The sequence below is a fragment of the Podarcis melisellensis genome (assembly GCF_964234715.1).
Source record: "Podarcis melisellensis genome assembly, chromosome: 13".
NCBI lineage: Eukaryota > Metazoa > Chordata > Lepidosauria > Squamata > Lacertidae > Podarcis > Podarcis melisellensis.
The window spans coordinates 17,330,991-17,357,405 of NC_138545.1; the positions used below are offsets into that span (position 1 = coordinate 17,330,991).

The window sequence follows — 26,415 nt, forward strand, 5'->3', positions numbered from 1 at the left end:
TGGCACTGTGGATCTTGCCTTTTTTTTTTTTTGGCAAACACCTCAGCTGGGAGAGTCACACAAAATGCTTTCTCAGCATCCTTAAAGTGGGTGTCAAGTGACAGTTAATGACTTTCTATTCTGATGATTAAAGGGGAAAGCCTCTCCCTTGTTTGCGGTATGTATTCTGAAAGAGTAAATGCCCTTCTGCTCAGAAAGCAAACACTAACACCTAGTGCACATGTAATTTTCCTGGCAAATGGGTATGGCACCTTTTAATAAGAAAACCAGCCTTTAAAAGGATTAAAACAATTTTTCAAATGTAAATATTCATCTGTGTTCTATCATTCAAGGGATACTTTGGAGAACTAGTGGCTAAAAAGCCTCGTTATTTTTATTCTTTTTATAAGCAAGCTAGAGAAATATACAGTGGTTTTATTTTTCATTTTAAAAGGCAGCAAACTAAAATAAAAAATAAATATTGGCACAATTGTTCTTAAAAGCAGTTGTAAGATTAATGGCTTTCAATGGTGTGTTTTTTTTAATTGAGTCATAAAAAATACTTGCCTATGCTATAGCCTTAGAAATTCCTTTGCCCCCAAATCACTACAGCCCAAAGTTTTCTTTTTAAGGGAACTTGCTCACTAGAGAAATAACCACTCCGCTTCATTCCTTAAAAGAAAAATCTGTGATTCATTTTCCGCCTGCGTGTTAATCTGAAAAGGCAGAAATTGAGGGAAATTATGGGGAGCCTATATGAGGTTACAACACAGTAGGAAGTTCTTCTTTGGGAGCTCCATTAAAACAAAGAACGTAAGCACATACGCCAATCAATGGGGCTTGTTCATGAGAACTTCCCAGTGGCTCATGCCCTAAAAGTCTATGGACCACCAGATTTCAAGAGTCTCCACAACGAATGAAGACTCAGGGATTGTTTTCCCCAGTGGAATATTTATTCAAAGATGAGAGCATATAAGTCTTATTTTCATTTGGGGGGCAGACATCCCAAAACGTTTTCTTGCCCCAAACAGAAAATCAAAAACGATTCCCTCTCCAATGTGATAACAAACGAAATGACTGGGAAGTTGCTGCCTGAGGCCGGGCCACCTCACCATGCCAAAAATTCCTAAGCAAGCATCTTATAGTGGGATCTGTATTTTGCAGGACCTGTTCGACAGGGGGCGGGGGGTGTTTTTTCTTGCTTTTAGGGGGGTTGGTAGCAGGATTAGAGGAAGAATGGCAAGATGTAATCAGAAAGCCCTTACTAGGAAGCCCCACTGAACGCAGCAGGATTTCATGCCAAGTAAACATACGCAAGAGTTGCACTATAAAGCTGCTGTTAACAGTGCCTTCTTTTTGCAGGATCTACCAAGAGCCCCCTTAATATACCGCTTAATTACAAAGGTGCCATCTAAGCAGTGTGCGTCACCTTAATATCTCCACGAACCTGTTGCTGGTTTCTTTCTCGTAAGGCCACCTCAGTTCACCATGTGGGGCCTTTGCAAAACCCATCTATGCTATGGTATGGTCAGGTGGAAGTACAATGTTCTGTGACCCTGCTCTTCCCCCTCTCAAATGACAGGAGGTGTTGGTTTTATTTCAGGGGGTGTAAATGTTTTTTCTCAGTTGCACAAGAACATAGCAGAAATATGTTCTGCTGAACTCAACAGGACTCACTCCCATATAAAGTGTTTAGAATTAGGGTTTCTTCATTTAGCAGGGGTGGCCAACCCCCAGGCCCAGGAGCCCGATGTGGCTCCTCCATTTTTTTCTTGCCCTCCAAGACCCCACCGATTTTTGGCAGCTGTGGGATTAAGTAGATATGGTGCTGGGCTGGGCAGAGAGCTTTCCGTCTCTCTGCCCAGCCCAGCCCCCAATGGGGATGCCAATTGCCCCCCTCCCAGGTCACCAGATTGATCATTTGATGAGTAGGGAGGGAGCAATAGCCTCCCCCATCCCTCCATCCTCAGATAATCTGCATGGATCAGCAGAGGAGCAGCAAAAAAAAAAAAAAAAAAAAAAAAAGGTTAGCCACCACCCCAGATTTACAGCATCTATCAGTTTTCAGTTGTGTTATTCTACTGTTTTATGCCATTCCCTTTGGCACCAAGTACAGCTTGCTTACGGCAAGGTCTTCTACAAGCGCCACAAAATGCTGGTTTCGAGTGATGTTACTGTACAATCTACTTTCCAAAGTGTGTGGTGTTGTTGTTGTTGTTATTTTAATGGCAGCACCTAAAACTGATATCCACCTCCTTAGAAAAGACGTGGGGGACAAGACAAGGGAAGAAAGGGATGAGGCGCAACCCCTCCTTTCTCAACCACTAAGGAAATAATAAACAACAGGCGGGGAGGAGGGAAGTGAGTTAGTAAACAAACAAACAAATAAACAAAGAAGTAAAGAAACAGGTAAAGCAGGGGGGGAAAAACCTGTGTGTGTGTGTGTGTTGTCTGTGTGTGAAACGCGTTTGGCACATTGAAGAGGGTATTTACAAGGAGTGGGGGGGGAGTGGACGGCGTCCAAAGCTGGGAGAGTGGACAGTGAGGCAGCAACATGGGGAGGAAGGGAGGAAGGTGAATCTGTGGGGCAGAGAGGAGAAGCTCCCCTTCTTTCCGGCCATTTCCCCTAAACTCCCCCGAAACCACCTTCCACTATTCCCTCCTTAAATAGGAATCGTTCTCAGTCGCTGCTCCTCAAACCCGCTCAGGTTGGGGGCGGGGGGAGAACACGAATCCTCCGACATCTTCTAGATGGAAACTTCGTATTCTCTGGTGTCCTGCCAGCGGAGAGAAGTTGAGAGGAGGGAAAGGGCGCGTTAGCATCCGGGTGGAGTTTTGCCAACGCTCTCCCCGTCCCGAACCACCCCAAACATCAGAGGAATTGGGCAGCTAGGAAGTTAATGCCGGTTGATTTACAAATTGCTTCTGGGAAGCCAATTTTAGTCCAAGACATCACTCAGAACTCGACCGGGCGTGATGTAAAATGTGTCAACTAGCATCAGTTTGTGGGGTTGATCATCATTGGGGTGACCGGAGCTTTTCTTCCTCTGGTTTGATCCTGAGGAAAATTCCTCCTCTGAAAACTGAATGTGTATTGGGAGCACCCCCAGCCCCAACCATAACTACTGTGTTTGGAAAAGCATCAGAATATAAGCAGAGTGCTGCTGGATCATCTTAGCCCAGCATCCTGTTCACCCAGTGACCATCCAGAGGGCTATGGAAGCAGGACGGGGATGCAACAGCACTCTCCTCCCTTGATACAGCCTCCAAAGGGGGAACCTAGCCACAGGCAGCCTCGTCCTCCCTGAATTAGTTTAATACTCTTTTTAAGCCACCCACATTTGTGGCTGCTGCTACATCTTGCCCTTGAACTCTGATAAGCCTTTCTTGCTTGCCTTGAGGACAGAGAAGGCTGTGCGGGTGGGAAGAGGCTAGTCGACTGCAGAAAGGTAAAACTCCCACTTCTTGCTCTGCCAATTTTGCCCCTGGCCCTCCCAACCCCGAGAAGACTGGCTTCCCCAGAAGGGAAGAAAAATATTCCCCATCCCTGTTAAAGAACATTAGCTTTCCAAAGCTACAGAGTGATTTTTCTGGCATCCCAGTTTGTTGCTCAGCATGCTCATATCCTGGTTTATAGCCCCCGAAGACAAAAGAGAGTCCTGGATAGTCTCTCTCTGGGGATTGGATGTGGGGTAGCAGATCAGCCTCCACTTACACATGCAGAGCATAACAGAAATTTTACAAAATCAGGGTGATTTTTCAGAGTGGTTTTTTTTATAAAAAAATCACCCCTAAGGAAACAAAACAAGAATGTAGCCCCTGGAGCTTCTCGTGCTCCAGAAACTGCTATAAGATGTATTGGATTCCAATCTCCCTGATATTTATTTTAAAACACACACCATGCAGAGCAGAGATAGAGAACCAAGGTCCAAATGTGGCCCCCCAAGTCTCTCCAACTGGCCCTCGATTGCTCTGACCACTTCTGTCTCTGGCCACATCCACTATTAGCCTGTGGTCCCTGGAAGGGAATGTGGTCCTTGGGCTGAAAAACATTCCTCACCCTTGCAATAAAGCGTGACGGGCCTTTTCTGCAGTGTCTCCCCGTTTGTGGAATGCTCTCCCCAGGGAGGTTCATCTGGCACCTTCATTACGCATCTTTATTGTGGTGGTTTAGTAGTGTCCGACTCTTCGTGACCCCATGGACCAGAGCACGCCAGGCAGGCGCCGGGCAAAAACATTCCTACCCAACCGGGCCTTTGCCTGATTAATGCCCTTTTAAATGTGTTTGTGGGAAGGGGTGGTGCTTATGGTTTTGTTCTGCTCTATTTATTTTGTGTTTTTATCCTGTATTTTTATCTTGTGGACCACCCTGAGATCTTCAGATGAAGGGCAGTATATAATTTTAAGAAATACTACTATACTACTTCTTCCACCTATTATTATTTTCCAAAATGACTTAAAAAAAAATCGTGTTTTCACAGACATTCACGTCCCATTTAGCAACCTTCTTCCCCATCCCCCCACCTGCCGCAGGACAAAGAGCATCTCACCCCAGCCTCGTAGAGAGGGTTGTTGAAGTCGGACTCCACAGTGATGGGGCTGTAGCTGTGGGAGCTGGAGAAGGAGAAGCCAAAAAGGGTCTTTCCTTGGAACCTGGGGGTGGGGGAAAGGAGGAGGAGAAGGAGAAGATAGAACAAAGCAAGCCAGTCGGGCTGCCGGGGCCCCAGCACCCCCCCTTTTTAAGAAGGGGGCTGAGCACCCTCAATATCCTGCAGTGATGTCACACAATACCTCTCCATTCCAATTTAAGATTCTCACAGCACCAAAGAACCACAGCCTTCTGCCTTCGTAGGGCAGGTGCAAGTTGCTCCATCGCAACCTATTACATCCAGCGCCACTTGGCCCTTGCCCACCCATTGGCCAAGGCCCAACTCCACCCTCCGCCCCCCAAGATCTGTGGAGGCTCAGCTCACTTGGTATAGTAGACATAGATGCCACCAATCAGTAGGATAACAAGGAGGATGGGCAGGAAGATGGCCAGGGCGATGTTGCCACCTTCCATCTGGTGGGAAGGATCTGTCGTTTGGGTGACTGCAAAACAAAAGGCGCGACCGGAACGTGTGAGTGACCTCAGCAGCAGACCCAGGGCAAATTCACCCACCTCCTGCCCCGGCCCTCCCCTCCCAACCTCCCCATCACAATCCCATCCTCACCTTCTAGCTTCCGGCCATCCAGCAACTCCTCATAGGCCACTGGGGGAGGGAAAGAGACCAAGGGGGGCGTTTATAGAGCAGCAAGAGGCAATCACAACAGAGTAGGGCGGGAGGGATGGGGAGTGGGCAGGCCACGTGCGGCGGTGACTGGAGCAGGGAGAATGCATACCTTTGCACAAAGGAGGCTGGCTGGTCCACTGGGACGGGTGGCCAGGTATGCAGGTGATCGTCACTTCGCCGATGAGCTCAAAGCCTTCGTAGCAGAAAAAGCGCAGGGATTCTCCCGCCTGGTAGTGGTGCTTGTAAAGCGTTTGGTACCCGTTCTCTGGGACGCCAGGGTTCAGGCAGGGCTCGTATTTCACTGCAAGAGAGACCGAGGAGCTTTCGGTTCCAAACTGGAAGGCCAACTTGGCCATCCTGCACACGTTCCCTTAAAAATCCCAACGCAGCAGCTATGGTTCTCTTCCCCTGCTCAACTTCCCGCGGTCCTGTAATCTTCCCTTCTGGGCTCCAGGTGCTCCCTTGCCCAGAACGGGTTTTCCCCTGCCAGCTCTGCCAACACAGCTTCTTCCCTTCTCAGTTGGACCCCAATTCTTTACTCACAGACGCATTTGGGCACCCGGTCGCTCCACTTGGGGGTGCCCGTGTCCCGGTTGTAGCAGGTCAGTGTGCTGCTCCCTTCCACCACGTAGCCCTCATGGCAGAAATATTGGACGTGGGAGCCAATGGAGAAACGTTGGTCTGAGACGCTGCGCTTGCCGTTGCTGATCTCCCCAGGGTCAGCGCAGTTCACAACTTTGGGAAGAAGCAGAGGGAGAGGAAGGAAAACAGGTTTGAGATTGGGCCCTGTGGATCTCCCCTTCCTTTCCTGTTGAGGGTGCTAAGCCTCACAACGTGGGAACTAATGTTCTTCCTGATACGGTGTGGACATGGGACATGGGGTCTGTGGCTGCTCTTATCTTCCATTCTTAAGTGAAACAAGTTTCTAGTTCTTTGCGTTGCAGTCAAAATCCTGCATGGCAGCGATGGAGAACCTTTCTGGCTCCACAGGCCAAATGTTTGTCGGGAACTCTGCAAATCTGATAGGTGAGTGGAGCTGCCCAAATGCCAATTGCCTGACGTCACATATGACATCATTTGGTGGAAGCATGGCATGGTTCAAACGAAGGGGAATAGCAGATGTTTCAGTGCAAACCCCTTCAAAGGCCATGCTGCCTGCAAGTTGATCTGAAGTCCCAAATAGGCAAGATTCAGCACAAACCCCTTCCTGGTTCAGAAAAGAAGTTGCACTGAAACTGGAGCTAAAACAAAGCGGAGGGCAGACCCTTCGTGGACGCAGGGGTTTCCATTCTGCTGAGTGAGAGAATTCCCTGCAGGGAGCTCTTGAGCGTCTGAATCCAGCAGGCTTGGCCTCTCCTTGCCAATGCGTTGGGAGGTCAATCCTGCTTAGCACGGCAGTGAACTTCCTTGCACACCCAAAGTGAGCAGGGCTGCCTTGTCAGCTGATGCTTGGGAATCCAATCCTACTTTACACATTGCTTGAGAGGTTCCCAGCAACCAGAGTGGTGGCAGATTTAGCATGGCTTGCCCAAAACAGCCTTGAGGAAGCTTGTTGGGCCTTGGAGGTTTACCACCTTTGCTGTATAGGCTCTGTCTGTCTGAAAGCTCAGAAACTAAACATGGATCTTGAGCAAGGCTTTCAGTAGTCCATGGCTACTTCATGACTCCTGGTAGGGGCCCTGTTTCCATCCCTCGGGACCCAATGTTTTTTGCACCACAACGGCTCTTCCTCCAGCAGGTTTTGCTTACCCTCTTTCTTCACCCTCCTGCTACCCAAGTCCCTGCTGGTATATTCTGAGTCCGGGTGGTAAAAGAAAAAAGGATGCCTTTCCTGGGGTGAAATCCACCCCACTGCTGGCCCTAGGAAGACTTACTCTTCTGGCAAGTGGGAGGGCTGTTGCTCCACGACAGGTCCCACTGGCAGGTGAGGATGTCGGATCCCACTATGTCGTAGCCTGGCTCGCATTGGTACGTCACCACTGTGCCGCGGATGACGGCAGCGTGAGAAGCTGTGCGCCAGCCAAACTCCACCTCGGGCAGCTCGGGGCAAGTGTCGTTTCGTGGAACCTCTGCCAGAGCAGGGAGGAGAGGAAGGAGTTAGGGGCTGCCTTCCCTCAGGCCATGTTCCCCACCACTACCGCCACCTATGCTTCTCCTTCTCCCAATTTCCTGTGGTACGCGGGGAGTCCTACAGGCCCGTCCTCCCAAACAACTCTCCTAGGATAACAGTGAGATGGCAACAAGCTGAAGGGAAATCCCAGATCAGGGATTCTGCACACAACACTATGGGGCTTTCTGTTTGGTGAGTGAAGTCCATTGTTCCATGGACAAATAGAATGACTTGATAGCGACAGCAAGGTGTGTGTGTGTGTGTGTGTGTGTGTGTGTGAGAGAGAGAGAGAGAGAGAGAGAGAGAGAGAGAGAGAGAGAGAGAGAGAGAGAGAGAGAGAGAGAGATATGGAAGGAAACATTATAGAATATCTTGTTCTTCTGGTTAATGATTGTCTCACAGGAAAAGACCCCTGCAATAACACTGTAAAGATAACAAAAATTGAACCTACACTGGGTATTTAAAATCTATGTAGCAATCCAGGCTGGAATGGAAGCAGGATTGGTGTCAGCAGTGGGATAACCATGTTTTCCCAATCTATCTCTCCCCAAAACTAAAAATGGGCAAGAATGGTCCCTTCTTCTTCCCTGTGCTTTTCTTTTCCTTCCTCCCAGCCTGTTCTTTCGGCCTTCCTTTCTCTTTCAGTGGGGAATCTCAGACAAGCAAAGCATATGAGAACATCCTCCCCACCCCACCCCACCATGATCCCCTATGATGTTTCCAAACAACTTTGGGGTCTGGCATGATAGACTATATTTGCAGGATGTGTCAGAAATACATTTGTTTTCTATGGCGTTTCCATCATTTTCCACCCATCGCTCAGGGCTTCTTTCTCATACCCTTGTACCGCACCAGGAATCCCTGGCTGAGGCCAAAAAGGGGGTCCCCAGGATCCGACTGAAACTGGAGGGTGACAGCTGGGCCTGAAGAGTAAAGGCTGAAGCGGGGATGGGGACCCAAGTATTGGCCGAGGATCCGGGCTGTCAGGTCGCCCCCATCAAAGATGGTCAGCACATCGGATTTGCGGATGTTGAGGCTAGAAAGAGAATTGGGGTGGAGGGGAAGAGAGACACACAAACAAGAACCATCGTTAGAAAGGAAAGAGGAAGAGCAAAGTGGCAGGATTAGGTCGCTTAACCTGCTCCAACATTTCTCTCTTCCAGACTAATGGAAGGATGCATAGGCAGGTGAATAAATGGATGAGAATAAATAGAGAATGAGAATAAATGAGAATAAATGGTTAGAGAACCACAGGCTTTCTAGGACCATTAAGGAAAATGAGGTTCTTTAAAGAAAGTTCCTTTTTAGCATGCAGAAACAGGGACATGTTTTACAATGCGGAGATGCTCAATCAGGTAACCTCAAAGTGAGCACTTGAGAGTGCATTTGCAAAAGCAGTGTGGCAGCCATCAGGCTAATGGATAGCAGAATCCAGCCATGCAGACAGCTATTCTTTTTTAATATAAATAATTACTTCACTGTGGTTTCTTCCTGTTCAGAGACAGTGTTCAAATTATTGTGAGGTTGTTGGGGTTGTTTTTTTTATATAAAAAAGAATGGGTGTACACAGTTATTTCATCACTATGTGACTTGTAACTGCATACATAGGGGTTGCTGTTGTTTTCTGCTTGGTGTGAGGTTTGATCCATTTCCTCAGGCCTCCAGATTTTTATGTGGGTTTGGGGAGAAAGATAGGATTAAAAATGAAATTATAAATAAACAACCTTACTTTTTTGCAACATTTAAACCAAGGGATTATTTTCTCTCATCACTTTACTCCTATATATATTTAATCATGATAGCAAACTTCATGGGGGAAAGACCTTGTCATTGCCATTTCCCGTCAAGTCCTAGTACAGTGCCAGTGGCAAAAAAAATAAAAAATCACCAGGAGTAGCAGCATAATTATTGTTTAAATAATTTTCCTGCTTGTGTTGATGATTAAGAACACCACTTCCCTTCAACACCCTCCTCCTAAAATGTAGAAACTTGCTCCTAAAAATACCAAGAACTTGCCACAGAGTCTGGTTTGATCAGGCACTGTCTGTGTCACAAAAGGCATCCTATTTTGTCAGATGAGACATCTCCAAATCTTATGCAAGGACCTTACCATATTAAATGGGTGAGATGAATGACTTGAACAATCAATCTAATGATGGATGGTGGTTTCGGAAGACCATGGGAGGACAATGTGGGATGTCGATGCCTGAATCATGAGGATCCGCCCCCCCTCAAAAGGGGTGGTGGTGCTGATGGTGACGGCGGAAGGTGGAACCTACATCTCGATGTCCAGCAGCACTCGCTTCTCCTCTTGCACCCGGATGCCCCAGACGCAGTCCTGGCCTTTCCCATAGGACTGGGGCCAATCAGGGGAAAGGACGACGCCTGTTGACTCAGAGAGCTCCCCCCCACATAAGGCTGGAGGGGGAAATAACATAGAAGAAGAAGAGTTTGGATTTGATATCCCGCTTTATCACTACCCTAAGGAGTCTCAAAGGGGCTAACATTCTCCTTTCCCTTCCTCTCCCACAACAAACCCTCTGTGAGGTGAGTGGGGCTGAGAGACTTCAGAGAAGTGTGACTAGCCCAAGGTCACCCAGCAGCTGCAGGTGGAGGAGCGGAGACGCGAACCCAGTTCACCAGATTACGAGTCTACTGCTCTTAACCACTACACCACACATAGTCAGGAAGAGGCCACATGTTGAACCAGAAGGTGCATCGGCACTGCCAACCTAAGCCAGTTTTAAACTAGATCCTTCTGTGGAATTGTGGGAAGATAAACCCAGGCCCCAGACCTCATTGCCCTGAAGACTGTGACTCTACACTACTTCTGGCGTACTTGGAAGCAAGACCCATTCATTCCAATGGCGCCTGCAGACAGATAAGTGCCTGTAGGATTAGAACTAAATACACTTGTTAACTTGAAAATGTATTACGTTTTCCTGGGCCAACCTGTAGAATAGGAGGCTTCAGTCTGAGGAGTAATTTTCTCTGTCTAAATCCTTCTTCAACAGTGGGGTTCCAAATTACCTGGCCATGCTTGTGGAGTGGCATCAAAACCTTAGGAGACTGCCATTTTCCCATTTGGTTTTCAGACTTCATAAAGACAAGAGCTGCACCAAGGGCAAGCAGGGTCCCCATCCCAACAAGGAGACCCCCTCCTGGTTTATGGACCCATTATTAACAAATACTGCTATTTTTTATTTCAGAGATCTTAACATGTTGGACCCAACTCACTCACCTATAAATAGACTTTGCCCCTTCTGTCCTCCCAGAATTCCTTTTTTCCCTTCCTGGTGCCACGAGCGCAATCTCTCGTGACTTAAATCTCCTTCCAGTCATTCTCAACCTGCCCCCTTTTGTCTTGCCCATATCCCTAAGCAGTTATGTGAACTGATAAGCACCATGGAAAAATGAATCTTGGTGCACTGCATTGTACACATTCATAAGGCAGAGTTATAAAGAAATTCAGGAACAAAATGGAAAGGGTTGGCGTCAAACGGCATGGCTGAGTAGGCTGAGAGATTACCTTTGCAGGTGGGCTCGCTCTCATTCCAGCGGGGGTCTCTTGAATCAATGCACTCGATGGCAGAAGGCCCCTGTTCAAGCATGTATCCGGCACTGCAGGCAAATTCAACCACAGTCCCCATGCGATACAGTGGGTCTGAGGTGCTGAAATTTCCATGTGCCAGGAATGGTTCATAACAACGGTCTTCATCAAAAGCTGCCAGGAGGAGGAGCAAGAGAGTCAGGAAAGCTTCCCAGGTAAACACCAATTTCTGGCCCCTCCCTTTGCTGTATCAGTACTAGCCAGTAGATGGCAGTAGTCCATTGCTGACTAGGAATCTGCAGGCAAAGGCCTTGGTGGTGGTTAGTTCAAATCAATACAGTATGTGACATTCATACCAGAACCGAGTGATTCTGGTTGCCAGAAAATGGTAAGAATAACAACAACAACCCAAACAAAATAGCCTAACGAGGACTGAGCACGTTCAGTGAGAATGAAATGCTGACTCACAGTTGAGGGGAAAAAAGGCAAAACAGGTGGGAAAGAATTCATTTTTTGCAATCCTGAGCAGAAGTACTTCAGTCTGCAATACTTTGCTGCAGTGCCACACTTATACCCAAAAAGTTAAATCATATTTGGACTTACTAAGACAACCTTCAAATGTTAGGAACCTGTTGCTATTTGCAGATTAAGCCATTCCCCAAAATTCTAATATAATGTGTATTTATAGGATTATATGAGGGTGGAGCTGTAGGGACGCGGGTGGCGCTGTGGTCTAAACCACAGAGCCTAGGGCTTGCCAATCAGAAGGTTGGCGGTTCGAATCCCCGCAACAGTGTGAGCTCCCATTGCTCGGTCCCTGCTCCTGCCAACCTAGCAGTTCGAAAGCACATCAAAGTGCAAGTAGATAAATAGGTACCACTCCGGCGGGAAGGTAAACAGCGTTTCTGTGCGCTGCTCTGGTTCGCCAGAAGCGACTTAGTCATGCTGGCCACATGACCTGGAAAAACTGTCTGCGGACAAAGTCGGCTCCCTTGGCCAATAAAGTGAGATGAGTGCCACAGCCCCAGAGTAGTTCACAACTGGACTTAACTGTCAGGGGTCCTTTACCTTTACCTTATGAGTCCACTAAATGCAATATTCTGGATTTGCTCCAAGACAATAGTTTCTATGTGATGAATACGTACACTTGATTCTACTTACTGCGATTTAATCGGTCACCCAGAATAACAACTCAGAAGCAACCAATACCAGATGCCGGTTTCCAGGCTGGCCTGCTCCTGCCATTTCTGAGGGCACCTAAGTGGGGAGGTCTCTGTTCTCACCTTCATAGCGCAGGCTAAGGATGAGAGGTGTGGCCGGGCCCTCACTGGTGAGCTCCACAATGAGAGACTGGGCATCGCTCAGCAACCCCCGTTCTGGGACATCATCCATATCCGAATCGTAGATGATCGGGGAAAAGGCGCTGCTCCCACTGCGGATCATCAGTCTGGGGAGCAGGGGGAAAAAACCCTGCGTGACTGGGCCTCCTCCTCCTCAAAGCAATGTATTCTTTCACCTCAAACCTCCTGAGAGCTTCAATCTAACTTAAGAGGACTGCTCCAAACCTCTGTCTCCCACTGCTTCCCCCCCCCAAGCCCTAGAGATCTTGACTGCTTCCATCCAGCTCCCCTTAATTAGTTGAACCAACATCTTCTCCGATGTGCTTACCTCCTGCTCTCCCTGTTCCCACATTTCCTTCCCTTGATGTTTCCTTTCCTTGCCATCATCTTCTCATGCCTCCCCTCAACCATTTCTTGTCCTTTCTCTCCTCTGCCCCGTTCTCCCCTCCAGCTGCAAATACCGTACTTCCTCTCTGCTCCCTGTCACCACCCTCATCTCCTTCTCCTGCAGCACCCGTGCATCGATATTTCCTCACTTGTCGTTGTCTTCGTCCAGGGCCACTCTCTCAAAGTGCAGGTGAAGCCTCTGGCCTTCGGGCGCCTCCACCAACCAGCGGCAGGTGAGGTTCCGGCCGTGAGGCCCTCCTGGAGCCTCAGGAGCCACGATGCGCCCACGAGTGGCATTGTGGACTGTCCCTCCACAGGAAGCTAGCGGGGGACAAAGGCCAGATATTGCTATATTAGTAATAGCAGTGTTATATATCCCAAAACCTAATGATCAACTCACTGAACAACCTTGACTTCCACTGTTTTGCGAAAGAGAGATTCTTTTCTATTTATTTCCTCTCTGCACCACTTATCCTTTTATAAACCCCTATTAAACAGTCACAAGGTTCTTCTCTGTGTTATGAATTACGAAACACAAGAAGGAGTGCCACACTCTAACCTGCTTGGCCAAAGTATAATAATAATAATAATAATAATAATAATAATAATAATAATAATAATAATAATTTTATTATTTATACCTCGCCCATCTGGCTGGGTTTCCCCAGCCACTCTGGGCAGCTCCCAGAATAATAATAATAACAGCGATAAAAGATCAAACGTTAAAAACTTCCCTAAAGAGGGCTGCCTTCAGATGTCTTCTAAAAGTCAGATAGTTGTTTATTTCCTTGACATCTGATGGGAGGGTGTTCCACAAGGTGGGCAACACTGCCGAGAAGGCCCTCTGCCTGGTGCCCTGTAACTTCGCTTCTCACAGTGAGGGAACCAGCAGAAGTCCCTCAGAGGAGGACCTCAGTTTCCAGGCTGAACGATGGACCAAAAGACCTTTCTTTGGTCAGCAGTCTAGCCCTCTTCTGCCTTTCCCTAAGGCTACCCTGTTCCATTCTAGAATCATAGAGTTGTAATGATCCTAGAGGATCATCTCACCCAACCCCATGCAATGAAGGAATATGCAGCTGGCCAATACGGGGATCAAACCCGCAACCCTTGGCAACTTCAGCACCATGCTCTATCCAAATAAGCCACAACCCCACATTGCTTTGGCCACTCACTCACCCACACATGCAGGGCTCGTGCCGCTCCAGCGAGGGCGGCTGACGTTGAGGCAGATGAGCGTTTCTTCCCCTCGCAGGTGGAAGCCTGACTCGCACTTAAAAGTGGCAGAACCACCCGGGTGGAGGTCAGTCACCATGACATCGCCATTCTCAGGTCGGCTGGGGAAGCCGCAGCTCAGGAGGAAAGCTAGAATTGGGGGGCAGGGTGGGGGCAGCGAAGGAATGCGGTGTCAAAAAGAAGCACATGGCCCAAGGCCAAAAAAACTGAGAACTGGGAAGGATCGAGGAGGAGGAAATTTGAAGCATTCAGCGACTGATTTAATGGCTTCCATCAAAACCAAGCCTGAATTTGCATATAGTTTTTTCTAAAGGGGGAAGATGCTGGATGACAGAGGATTGGCACATTTCACTTTTGCCACAATGTTTTTATTGTGAAATTGTATGCTGCTCGGCAGTCAGTTGAAAAATTTTAATATAAGCATTAGAAAATAGAGATGGTTTTTTTAAAAAAACACACATTTGGCTGGACTCTGGACTCCTTGCTTTTAACCCTTTCTGCCAACGCATTTTCAGGTTTATTTCCATAAACACGAGGGCTGGAAACTTAGCTTTACAAAACAAAAGCTGAAATTTGCATGTTTCTCCCAAACTCCCAAGCCTCTACTTCCATAAGTGAGCGTGTGTTGGGAGGACACTGATTCTTAGTTACGGAAACAAGAAACCTTCTGCCCAAAACATGGCTGAAACTTTGTCAAAAGAACAACAATATGGTAACATAAAGGACAGCAGCTGAAGAAGGATAAAAGTCTGCAGCCCCATCTGTTGGTGGAGAAGCTAAATAACGAAACCAAGGATTTGTAACTGGCAGGCATAATAAGAATGCAAGAGGAGCCATGCAGGATCCGGCCAGTCGCCTATTCCAGCATCCTAGTCTCACAAGGACCTGATCACAACAGCACTCTTGCCTCCCGTGGTTTCCAGCAACTGGTAAACCTTAGGCTCCAGTCCAAATCACTGATCCAGGTTTCTTGGATTGTCAGCCCACATTGCAACGTAAAGGAAAGAGATGATGTTGATCACATGATGAACCACAACATTTCTGCCAGAAATGTGCCACTTTAAGCATGAGGGCCTTTGTTTCAGGCATCTACAGAGGCAGCCCAAATAAACAGTTTGGGTCCTCTCCAAGTTGTTGCCCAAGTCCCAGAGATCCTCCTTCTGTTCTTGGCTCATCAATCTCTAACTCTCAAGCAAGGACCGTGTACCATCTCTGGGATTTCTCTCAGGTCTTGCAGAGCACCCTGACCCGGCTTCTGTGACTCTTAGATCGGATAATAACGTGGTTCAAACTAGACCCAAATGGCAGCAGACCCGTTTGTTTAAACCTGAGTCTGCCCCATCACTTCTTCTTGTTGTTAACATTTCTCTGACACAGACATTAAAAATCCCATACTAATGACAAAAACAAATCATGTAACAAATGGATTACATCTAAATGTGCTCTTGCACCATATTAATAAATGAGATATCTCTGTAGAGGGGTGTGCTTCACTCTGCCAGTATTCAAGTCATGGTTTCCCAACACAACAAAAGTCTACTATTTTTTTAGTCATCATTCTTAGTCACTCTTAGTCAATTTAGGCTTCACAGTTAAATACCACATTTTCACATTCTTCATTGTCATGGACTAATGATATATTACACTTTTCCTCAATTATATTGTGTCCACCGGTTACTGTCTGCAGTAGCTTCACTCCCCAAGAACCTTTCTCTCAGTTCTACTACCAGAACTTTCACTATCAGAAGCAAATGGCTAGGACCCCTCACCCACATGCACCTTTGGATCTAAAAATGAGAGCTGCATCTCATCTTATATGTGACTTTAAGCAAACAGGATTTACATGCGATTTATAGAGCCCTGCATTTAGACAAACAGATCTACCGCAATCACAACACTTGTTGTCGGGCTGCATATAAATAATCATCACATTGTAAGATCCAGTTTGGTCCTGAGTTACTCCAACTAAGGATTGGTTCCCAACAGGTCTGATTTTATTATTTATTTGATTTATATCCTGCTCTTCCTCCTAAAGAAGGTCAGGGTGGCACGTCTTATAGCCTATAGCAGTGTTTCCCAACCTTTTTTGGGCAAAGGCACACTTGTTTCATGAAAAAAATCTCGAGGCACACCACCATGCCAGATGGGGAAAGGTCACTTTTTACTTATGTAAAAAAAAATAAAAAAATAGTAACAGCATAGAAGGTAATGGTTATCTCTTTGATGTCTGATGGGAGGGCATTCCACAGGGCGGGCGCCACTACTGAGAAGGCCCTCTGCCTGGTTCCCTGTAACCTCACTTTTCACAGTGAGGGAATTGCCAGAAGGCCCTTGGCACTGGATCTCAGTGTCTGGGCTGAACGATGGTGGCGGAGACGCTACTTCAGGTATACTGGACCGAAACCGCTTAGGGCTTTAAAGGTCAGCACCAACACTTTGAATTGTGCTCGGAAAGGTACTGGGAGCCAATGTAGGTCTTTCAAGACTGTCGTTACGTGGTCTCGGCGGCAGGTAGCAGCGCTCACAGCTTACGGACTGCACCGTGTAACAGGGGTCTGGCCCAGCAGCCTAAGGCGGACAAGCCACTGAAACAGGCATTCAGAATCCATTCATTTCATAAAACCTGCAGGGCTCAATCTCTGTGTTTGTGTATGTGTGTGTTTCTGTTTTGCCCAAGGGTCTGGGGGTGGGAGAGAGCTCTTTAGCATGATGCTTTTAAAACAATTAAATTATCAACAAACAAACCTGATGATACGAATAGCAACGTCAGGTGCTACCGGGGGGGGGGGAGAAGGGGGCCTACTCGGAAGTAAATACTGCGTCCAGGCGCAATTAGCGCTGATTTAAGGTGCACCAAGACTGCCTAAAAACCTCACCAAAGATATGCAACAAAGCGCTTCGTTGCAGAGGGGAGAGTTTGTGCACCGTGGAGGCTGGAGGGCTTCTATTCTACATGCGGGGGTTGGGGGGCGAGGAAAATGTGCTCCGTGGGGGGGCGGGGAAGGCAAGAAAAGGAGCTGAGCTCTAACTATAGGCTCCCACGCTTGAGCACGCCCGACTCGGTGGGGCGGATCACCCTCTCTCCTGGAGGAGGAGGAGGAAGAGGAGGAGGAGATTCCCATCCACGGCGTGGCCTCCCGCGCTCCTGATCGGGAAATCTCTGCAGCCCAAGACTCTCCGCGAGGCAGCTCCTCCCTTCCTGCCTTGAGCCGCCGCCAGCCGCGCCCCCCTCCCCAGTTATCTGCTGCCTGCCAAGCCCCGCCCCTCTTCATTGTCCTCCCCTTCTGTTTATTCCCCTTCCTCCATCCCTCGCTTTTTTCCCTCTCTTTCCTTTTTTAAAAAAAATATTTTCTCTTCCCCTTCTTTTTTCCCACCCTTTCTTTTTTCTCTTTCTCCCCCCCTCCCCGCCCTCCTGGGTTAAAGGATTTGAGCAATGGGTCTGGAGGTGGAGCTCGTCGGAGGATTAGCCCGACTCGCCCGCCTCCCTCCCACGGCACACTAGGCAACGTCCGGCGGCACACTAGTGTGCCGCGGAACACCGGTTGGGAAACACTGGCCTATAGCCTATAGCCTGGTCTTCAAAACTTCAAAACTTCACAAAAACACTGGCCTGTTTTTAAAGTGTTAAAAACCACTTACTTTAAACATGGTTGGCAAATTGCTCCTTCACATATTTCAAGGGGTGACTGAAATGTCCTTTTCTTACCTTGGTAGTGAAATTTGAAGATTCCAGGGGTGGTGGTGTGGTAGCTCTGAAAGTGGATCAACACCTGATTGGTTGGGCTGCGGATCACCTGCCCCTCAACCATCAGGGACTCATTGGCCAAGACAACAGGCTTCTCCCCTCCCAGGCCCTCTACGGTCAGCGAATCCTCCTTGGATAGGTTCAGACTCTGCACCTGGGGGTGGAAGGTGGACAAAGTCAGGACAAAGAATGGAAGAAAAAAGAGCTCTCCCTCTCTTGGACTGAAACCCAGAACAAATGATTTACAAGGACACGTCTAAGCTTAGCCGCCCTCCAAACACAACCACGACTTTTTGTCTGGGAATTAAAAATTAAGAACACCATTATTTTCCTCTAGTCTGAGAATTTTGACTGGGGATGCAAAATGTAAACCTATTTGTGAGAAAGGCTGTAACACAAGATGTTGTTATTTCTCTGAAGGGAGCAAATAAATTTCAGTCACTGCCAGCATCCCTATGTTGAGAGAAGGTATTTTCAAGTCTCCAACACCTAGAAGCAGCTGGCAGCAAACAAGCAAATTTTTCTTTCTGTCTTGCAGACAGAAAAATGAGACAAATCTGAAGGACAAGAACCAAAGGTAACCAGAAAAGGCCAGGTTTTATGCTACCTGCTCATCTTCTTTTAAAAAACACTTAGAACAGCGAATATCTTTCAGCTTCAGACTGGCCCTTTTTCTTGTAGCTTACCTGCACTTCTATCCCGTAGCCCATATAAACAGAGATTGTGTAGGTGCAATCCAGGCCCCCATAGAAAGTAGCGCCCGCATAGTCCGGAGATTCCACGTAGCCTTCCACGTCAGTGATGTTGTTGTTGCACAGTACTTGGGAAGGAAGACACAAACAATGAAAATCAAAATGGCTTCGCCCTGCCTTAAGGAAGCACACTTTAAAGCAAGTCCACCAACTCTGGAATCTGTCCACACTCCACATCCTCACCCCTCACCTGGCGTGTGCACCGTCGTGATGGTTGTCGTCGTGATAAGTGTGGTGGTGGTCTCCTCGTCGCCTTCGGGGATGAAGGCCGTGGTCGTGGCTGAGATGTGTTGGCCGGCAGACCCGGTCTCATCAGGTGGAGGTGGAAGGCGGGGGGGCGCAGCTGCTGTGGAAGCCGGAGGGGTCGTAAGGAGGAAGCCAGTGGGCGGTGCAGCAGTGGTCAAAGGGGAAGGACCCGTGGCTGCAGCTTCAGAGGCTTCGGGGACCATCCCACCATCCAAGTGCTGGACAGGTGGGTGGAATGGGGGCAGCGTGGAAGGGCTACCTCCTAGGACAGCACAATGGCGAGGGTGGGAGAGAAGGAAAGAACAGGGGAAGGGAAATCAGAACGGATGACAGGGAAACATGTACATTTGTAGCCCCCCACCACACCCTTCCAATAGCCACTCTGCAAAATGCATATCGCTTTTCTGGCAGTAAACCAATGACTATCTATTAGAAATAGTTGGTGGCTGGTGCTCAATGGGACTGGTAGGGCAGAAGGCTGGGAGGCTAGCAGTAGGTGGCGCTAGAGCACAGCCACACACACACCCTTGACTGGTTGTTAAGTAAGAAGGCTGAGGTTTGTGGGTCTGTGCCCCAACGCCCCAATGGACCAGCTGCTACTGTATTTATTACCAATATTTACCAAACTGGAACGTTTATTCCAGTTAATAATCAAACCTACTTTATCCATAGTCTTCCAGCCACACTTTCCCACACAAGCCACCCCATTTTACTTCAGCCATGCCCAAAGAGGGCGCCATGACCTCCCCCTTCCTCTCCCACCCTCCTCCAGATTATTTATTTATTTTTCTCACCAGGGATGGGCTCCTCCATCAGCTCGCCCCCCAGAAACTCCTTCCTCAGCAGTGCCCCCTGCAGCAACTCAGAGAGGCCTTCGGGGCTGGGGGGTGAGGACCCCCTGACCTCAGCGGAGACCCCCAGTTCCTCCTCCTTGGGTCCACCCATGGCCTCCGATGACAGGGCCTCCAGCTGTGGGGAGGGGGTAGCCGGGACCACATCATCATTTTCCCAGAGGGGCAGGCCTGCAGTGAAGGAAGGGTGAATGGAAACCTATCAGCTTTTGAGCTTCCTCAGAAGAAGACTGGGGAGGACATGCAATAAATGAAGAAGTCAACAAACAATACAGGCCTCCACATCTCCGTCCACCACAATCCAGATCTTGCATTGTCCTCCTTACGTCCCTCAGCACAGAACAAAACTAACCCTACCAGGTCCATGTGCCCTGCACAGTGGGTTGCAGCCAATGCCAGTCCTGCTCAGAGTAGACCCATTGACGTTAGTAGACATGACCAACTTAGGTTCCTTCGTTTCAGTGGGTCTACCCTGAGTAGGAGAGAGGAAGCAGTGTGGCCTGGCCACATAATGGACTTGGCAATACTTGACTGAAACGAGGCTTCATAATTTAAGCAAGGCCCGCCTGGCGGAATATGGAAATGGCTGCAGGCCTCGTGGCAGCACGGACTTAGGCCTGACAATCCGCCTCTGTCCAAAGTCATGCCCCTTGTCCTTGTCTAGGAAGGAGGAAGAGGTGGGTCTGAGTGGGCATAAGGTCTGCTGAGGAAGAATAAGTCACTTGGCCACTGACCGGTGGTGATGGAAGCCCAGCCACTCCCACCCATTGGTCAACTGTCCATCCCTGAAATATGGCCTGGGCTTGGCGGTGGGGGGAAAGGCATGCACAACATTGGCCACCACTTCCATTGCTCCACCACTTCTGTTATAACATTTGGCCACCTCTGTGCTTTAACTTGAGGGAAAAGATGTACCCCTAGTCCTCTTGGCATTCGTGTAGACCCCTTTTGGATTTTTTAAAAGAAAGCTACAGGAGGGCGATGCTTTGGCTAAAACAGAGGTGGTTCTTATAGACTGCAAGGGTCCCTCTACACAAACTTCCCTTCCCTAACTGGAGCACTGGGCCACATGACTGCTTATTGCCCCAAATGGAAATAAATTCCAGTTCTCAGACTTCCCATGCATCTGTGTTTGATACAGGCACCTAGGGGTCTTCACACTGCCCCCTCATCCTGGGAAGACTTCCGAAGCCTTTGTTCTGTATGAGAGCATGCTAAGAATTTGATGCTGGCCCATTTTTAAAAAGTGGAATTATTTCTTAGTCCTGCCTCCCCACCCACCCTGGTTATCTTGCTTTCTCAGTTGTTAATTAATCCAGACAAAAAAGAATTGTTTTATGCGGTCATTAACATACAGTTCAATGGGGCTTACTCACTAAACTAGAAAAGTGTTCTAGGATTGCAGCCCAAACTACACTTTTCTTTTTCTTTAAGAGTGGTAGAAATGAGATATTTCCCCCTCACTGATTCAGTCTGTTTCTATAATCCTATGTGGCATGATCCAGATGCAAGCAGGGGTGTTCTCATTAGAGGGTCTAAATCTACTCTTATTGGACGAACTCTTATTGGAAGAACTCTTATTGTTTTTATCAATGCTGGTTGGATGAACATACTGGTTAAAAAAAGGACGAAGAGGCCATTCATTTAGAAGTTAGGCCTTGTGAACAAAATGGGTGACTAGTGTGTGTTTAAGGTGGAGTAATTTATCTGTGATAAAGTGGCACTGTTGGCAAACTGCGCAGCTGAAGTGTGATAAGAAGGCAAGTGAATTGCAGAGACGTGATCTTGTGACAGTGAAGCGGTAGCTAAAATGCAAACTGGGAGGTAACTAATGTGTGTTAAGTGCTCTTGTGAATGCTTGCCTGTCTGCTTCCCTCCTCCCATTTTACTGCAGAAGGCTGCGTCATTTAGCTCCATATTTTACACATTAAGTTTGGCCTTGGTGCTGGGAAAATAGAAGGGGAAAGAGCCTGTAAGCTAGGACGCAGGGCAGGGTGCTGATTGAAAGGTGGTTGGCAGGCTCTAAGAGGCAGCTCAGGGATGGGATAGCAGGGGGTTTGCGGATCACGGGCTGAAGGGCCTTGAATGATGAGCCCCGCACATCACTCTTGCTGCCTTGATGTGACAAGTTCGGCAGTGACAGCCGCCACCGCCGTAGGCGTCTGACAGCATGTGAGATCCTGGCAGCTGCTGGCGAGCCATTAATTGCTCTGAACTCGCTCCATTAAGAAGGCCAGCTGCCTGGCAGGCCTTGTGGGCCCAGTCATTCGCCACCCCACAGTAAAGTGGCAGAGAGACCCCCACGGAGTGGGAAGGCTTGCCTCGCCCATCCCATTTAGGGATCCGTCAGCCACTCCTAGCCAGCCAGCCACCCCCTCAACGAGACAGATGTCAAAAATCAAAAAGCAGCTGCCTCTGGGGTGGCAAAAAGAACAGTTGTTAGGCAGGAAAAGATAACCTTCTGTGGAAGGCCACATTAATTTGTGGCACATCACACACCCAGCATCTCCTAAGTGAGTGATTGTGCACATATAACCTCCCCCTGCCTTAAAAAAAATCAACAAAGGTGGGTGACACCTGTGATTTCAAGATAGTATAGGAAGGAACACAGTTAGCTGGAATCCAGATAAACATCTAGTCTCCACACCCAAATGGAAAAATCTATGCTTCCCAAATCCTTAGTTCCTGCAGTGCATCAGTAATAACCCCAACCTTCATGGAGTCCTGGGCCTAGCCTCATCTTTCACCATTCTACCTCACAACCCTTCTGCCCTCCCACATCTAGTTTTCTTGCTGCCATGGTGCTTTAAGGCCTTGGAAATGCAGCAGCCTGCTGCCACAGCTAAACACCCCACATACATCCAGCAATACTGAGGCTCTTCCCCACCTTAACTGCATTGCAAAGCTGCATGAGCGCTGATCCTGTTTGGAAATGCATTGCCCAAGCCAGCCTGCCCCCCCCTTTCCATTATGCCACAGTTCCCCAAATCTCTTCAGCTCTTTACAGCCCTGCCTGCTGTACACCCCAGAACTGAATGACAATGAAGAAGAAACACAATCCTTATGTTTGGGCACCCCTTTTCTGATTTTGCGAAGAGATCCATTTTTCTTAAGAGAGACCTTATAAACCTGTTTTGTTTCTACGTTGCATGAAAAATCCTGTCTCCTTTTAGCAATGCAGGAATCCTGAATCTGTTTTTCTTTGCAGTGTTATATGTAACACCCCACTTTCTTTTTTTCTTACACACATCAGCATCTATTTGTACCCCAATTCTTTGACCTCCACGTTTCAAAATTCAACTCAACTCCCAACCCCAAATGTCCTGTCTGGACTCGTCTCAATCAAGGGTCAGCCCCAAATTTCTGCTTCACTTGCAATGTTCTGCGACAACCTGACACCCCTCCCCCGTTATTAATAATTGGTTCCCTTGAAGCCTGTGCTCCCCTTTACAATGTTGCGGGGGCATACTAATAATGAAAAGCAAAGGCAGTTTATGGACCCCTTTGTACTATATTTTGTAATCTTTTTAACCAGAATATTTCCCTGTCCATTTCCCCTAGAACACCCTTGATTATCATTCGTTTGCTCCTGATGCATGCTACTCCTCAGATCTCTGTATTCCGCCTCTACAAACCCCAAAGAGGATCACCCCCTTTTCCCTTTCTTTTTTTGCAAGGAGGCACAGAACCTCCCAGCTCTGTGCAACAATTTCCCCATCCCTCGTTTCATTTTGCAAGCGCTTATAATAACCCTGGCAGCCTTCCTGTACCCTCCATCACAATCTCATACCCAAAGCTGTTTTAACATCCATGTGTTTCCATGCAAGGCAGAAAAAATATTTCAGGTTGTTGTTTTTAAAGGTGCGTTTAGAAATATTGCCCATATGCCTGCAACACCGCCTTCACAACATACCCACCTGCCATTTGCACCCTGGGGGGGTGGGGAAGATGAGGATGCATTTTCAATCCCCTTTCCTTTGGTACAAAACACTGTCAAAATGCAACAAGCCCATTCCGTTTTGGTACACACACCCCCAAACCCCTCTCCCGACAAAGCCGGCCCCCTTACCTTGTAGAAGAGGCACAGAGCTAAGCAGCAGAAGGAACAGCATTTTGGACGCTGCTTTTTCCGAACAGCCCATTTTGGATTTCTTCAGACCTGCAGAATACCTAGTCTAGCTATTTCCTTCTCCTACCAGGCAAGGGAGCCGTGGAGCCAGGAGCCTGCTTAGCAAATGAAAATGCAGTAGATTCCCTTGCAATGGCTATTCCTGTGTTATTTTCTTCCTTCCTCTGTTTTTCTCTCCCTTTCAAAAGCAATCTAGGATTTGTGTTTCAGAAATAGTGGGCTATTTCTGAAATATTTTTGCTGCTCACTAGTTGTTCTTTTGAAAACGTACAACACTTTAAAAAAAAACCCAGATAAATCATATAGATACCTTCCTTTAGATAAATATACATACATACTTTAAAGGTGGAGCAGTGTAACACCTTTTCATTTTCAGTTCCAGGCCTCTTTGACAAATAATGCCTCCCTCTGTCTCGTGGTTTTTGCCCACAGAATATAGCAGTTACCTAAAGCCCACTTTTAACAGAGAAAAGGCAGGATGCAGAGATGCATTTCTTTGCATATGAAAAGGCACTGGCTCCCTGGTTTCTCGGCAGGATGAATGAAGTGGATGGTCCTGCCTTTCCACAAACCCATATGACACCTTATAAACCCTTCAGCAAAACCTGTGAACAAGCCCACCTACACACCTATCTGAAAAGTCACATATAGATTCCTGTTATTTCAGAGACTTTACATTTATTACCCACGGCACACTGTTCCCCCCCTCCCCTCCCAATCTTGCCAAAGCAATTCAGATTCAGTTGCCAAAAAAGAGAGATCAGATGGATGCAGTAATCTGCCCTTTAAAAAAAAAATAGTAAAACCTTGGGTGCCTATCAATTCGTTTGGCAAATCAAGTCTCTCTCTCTCTCTCTCTCTCTCTCTCTCTCTAGCTCTCTCTGTCCTTGACAATGAAACGCAATGGATGGCAGCTTGTGCATTTGCAACAGAAATGCAGCCGGTAGCTACAGATTATTCTGGGTCCTAGGGTAGCCTTTTGCAGAATGTGGAATTTAGATCCTCCACTCCCACCTCAGAGGGTGCCTATAGTATAGGTAAATGACTTACAAATGCAATGAAGGAAAAATAACTACCTGATCTTTTTTTAATAATAATAATAATAATATGAAGATAATGCAATGCTTGTTCGCAAGCAACACGGAGGCCTTAACTAAAATGCAGCCTTTGGATCTGCAAAATAATACCTACAGATAAGCAGATCTCTTTTTCTTTGAGACTGGAAATAAATACATGGGAGGGGGGAAAGGCAAAGGCAAAACTATGCTTCTTTAATAGGCAGTGGGCTGGAATTTTAGAAAAACCAACCCGTGTTGACTATTATATGACTGTCCACTGAACATGGGTCACAGTTAGATACTGTACGTCCTTTTGAGAGATGCAGGTGGTAGCACTTTAAAACATACCACAACAAGGTGCCTAAGTAGCTTAGTCCGTTTTGCAAAAGAAGAGAAGCTTTTATGCAGTTCTTGCAAATTCAACTCAGATATCCAGGCAGAGACATTGGATTTGCATTAGTACATCAGTTTCTCTGTATTTTATGCCACCTTCAGCATCTTAGCTCTCTATGGGTTTTTGCAAAATACAGGCCTCAGTTTTCTCACAAATGTAGTTAATTGTCCTCAAATTCTTATATACCTCATCATTCTGTATTCAGCAATGTTGCCTTTATTTCCTTTCTTCTTTTTTTTTGCAATGTTCCATAATTATTGGGGGCAGGGGGTTACAGTTAATCCCTGTCCTTTAGTAAATTGATCATTTTACCTCCCTTTCTCCCAAAATTAGATGTTGCTTAATTTGCAAGCTCCTGTACCCATATCTGGGTACCCCTCCCAACAACCTCTGCCATCAAATATATCGCTCCCATAAACCTCTTCAGCAAGGCAAAAGCAGCAGCAGCAACAACAACAACCCTGCCCCCTTTCATCAGAGACTGGGGGGGGGGGAGAGAGAGAGAGAGAGAGAGAGAGAATCAAGGTGGGTGTGTGGAAGTTCCTGAAATGAATGAATGTGGGGGCCAAGAGGAGTTATGTGGGATGGAGAGACATTCGAATAGGGTGGGGTGGCTGTTGGGGGGAACAGCAGAAAGGAGGGGAATCTCCCTTCCTTGGCTGCTTCAACTTAATCTTCCCTCACAATGGTTGCTATGGGAGTTGCAGTGGGAGAGCAGTTGCTAAGGGAGGCACTGTGGTTGCCAGGCAGTTGCTAAGATAGGTACCAGAGACTGGTAAGGAAGTTGCTAAGGGCAATACCAAGGATGACGGATGTGCAGTTTCAGGGCTTGGTTGCAATATGAGAGGAGGCTGGACAGCAGGAAATAAGCCAAGGGTCTTATTCTGCTAGTTTTCAAGCTGTGTTCTGGATCACCCTTGGATTTCTCAATGAGAAAATCAGCCATGACACACAACCTTATTTGAAAAACATGTTGTCTGTCACAACCACCCTTGCACCTGACCTATGCAACCCAAAGGGAGTGATGGGTGAGTCCTAGGCTTCTGAAATGAACCCGAAACATGCGTAACCGAACTGAACACATATTCTTTGTCTTTATCACCATCTTTCTTGTCTTGCCCCTGCCCTGGTTGTCAAATTTTAGGCCGTAAGCTTTGCAGGGTAGGGACCAGCATTCCTGTAGTTTGTAAGAGTGCCATGTATATTTACAGTGCAAATAGAGCATAAATATTAATATTATAGGGCAGGTTCTCTATTCATCATGTGGGGCAGTTCTGAGGACCAAGAAGTGTGTGTGCATCCTAAACACATACCCCCCACACACCCCAGTCCTTTGCAATCTACAAGAGTTCCTTTGCAAACAAATGT

The 26,415-nt window shown here is 47.5% G+C and overlaps 1 protein-coding gene across 1 annotated transcript; it reads right to left on the reverse strand.

Moving 5' to 3' along the window:
* Positions 1-14: 14 nt before the first annotated feature.
* SEZ6L2 (seizure related 6 homolog like 2) lies at positions 15-24,546 on the reverse strand. Its single transcript, XM_081884741.1, has 18 exons — positions 23,536-24,546; positions 19,410-19,637; positions 18,560-18,877; positions 18,304-18,437; positions 17,579-17,771; positions 13,816-14,001; positions 12,789-12,960; positions 12,196-12,359; positions 10,892-11,086; positions 9,642-9,780; positions 8,202-8,398; positions 7,127-7,321; positions 5,796-5,987; positions 5,362-5,553; positions 5,193-5,231; positions 4,953-5,070; positions 4,530-4,632; positions 15-2,756 (listed from the first exon to the last, which is right to left on the reverse strand). Exons 1-18 carry the CDS (start codon positions 23,606-23,608, stop codon positions 2,727-2,729), a joined length of 2,868 nt encoding a protein of 955 aa, XP_081740867.1. The 5' UTR covers positions 23,609-24,546; the 3' UTR covers positions 15-2,726.
* Positions 24,547-26,415: the final 1,869 nt, after the last annotated feature.

Coding starts and splice junctions, on each gene's coding strand:
- SEZ6L2 (XM_081884741.1), bottom strand. CDS start 23,608: ATGGGCTGTTCGGAAAAAGCAGCGTCCAAAATGCTGTTCCTTCTGCTG. Junction 19,638..23,535: donor CTCTGTGCCTCTTCTACAAG/GTAAGGGGGCCG, acceptor CCTTCACTGCAG/GCCTGCCCCTCTGGGAAAAT. Junction 2,757..4,529: donor ACCCTCTCTACGAGGCTGGG/GTGAGATGCTCT, acceptor CTCCGCTGGCAG/GACACCAGAGAATACGAAGT.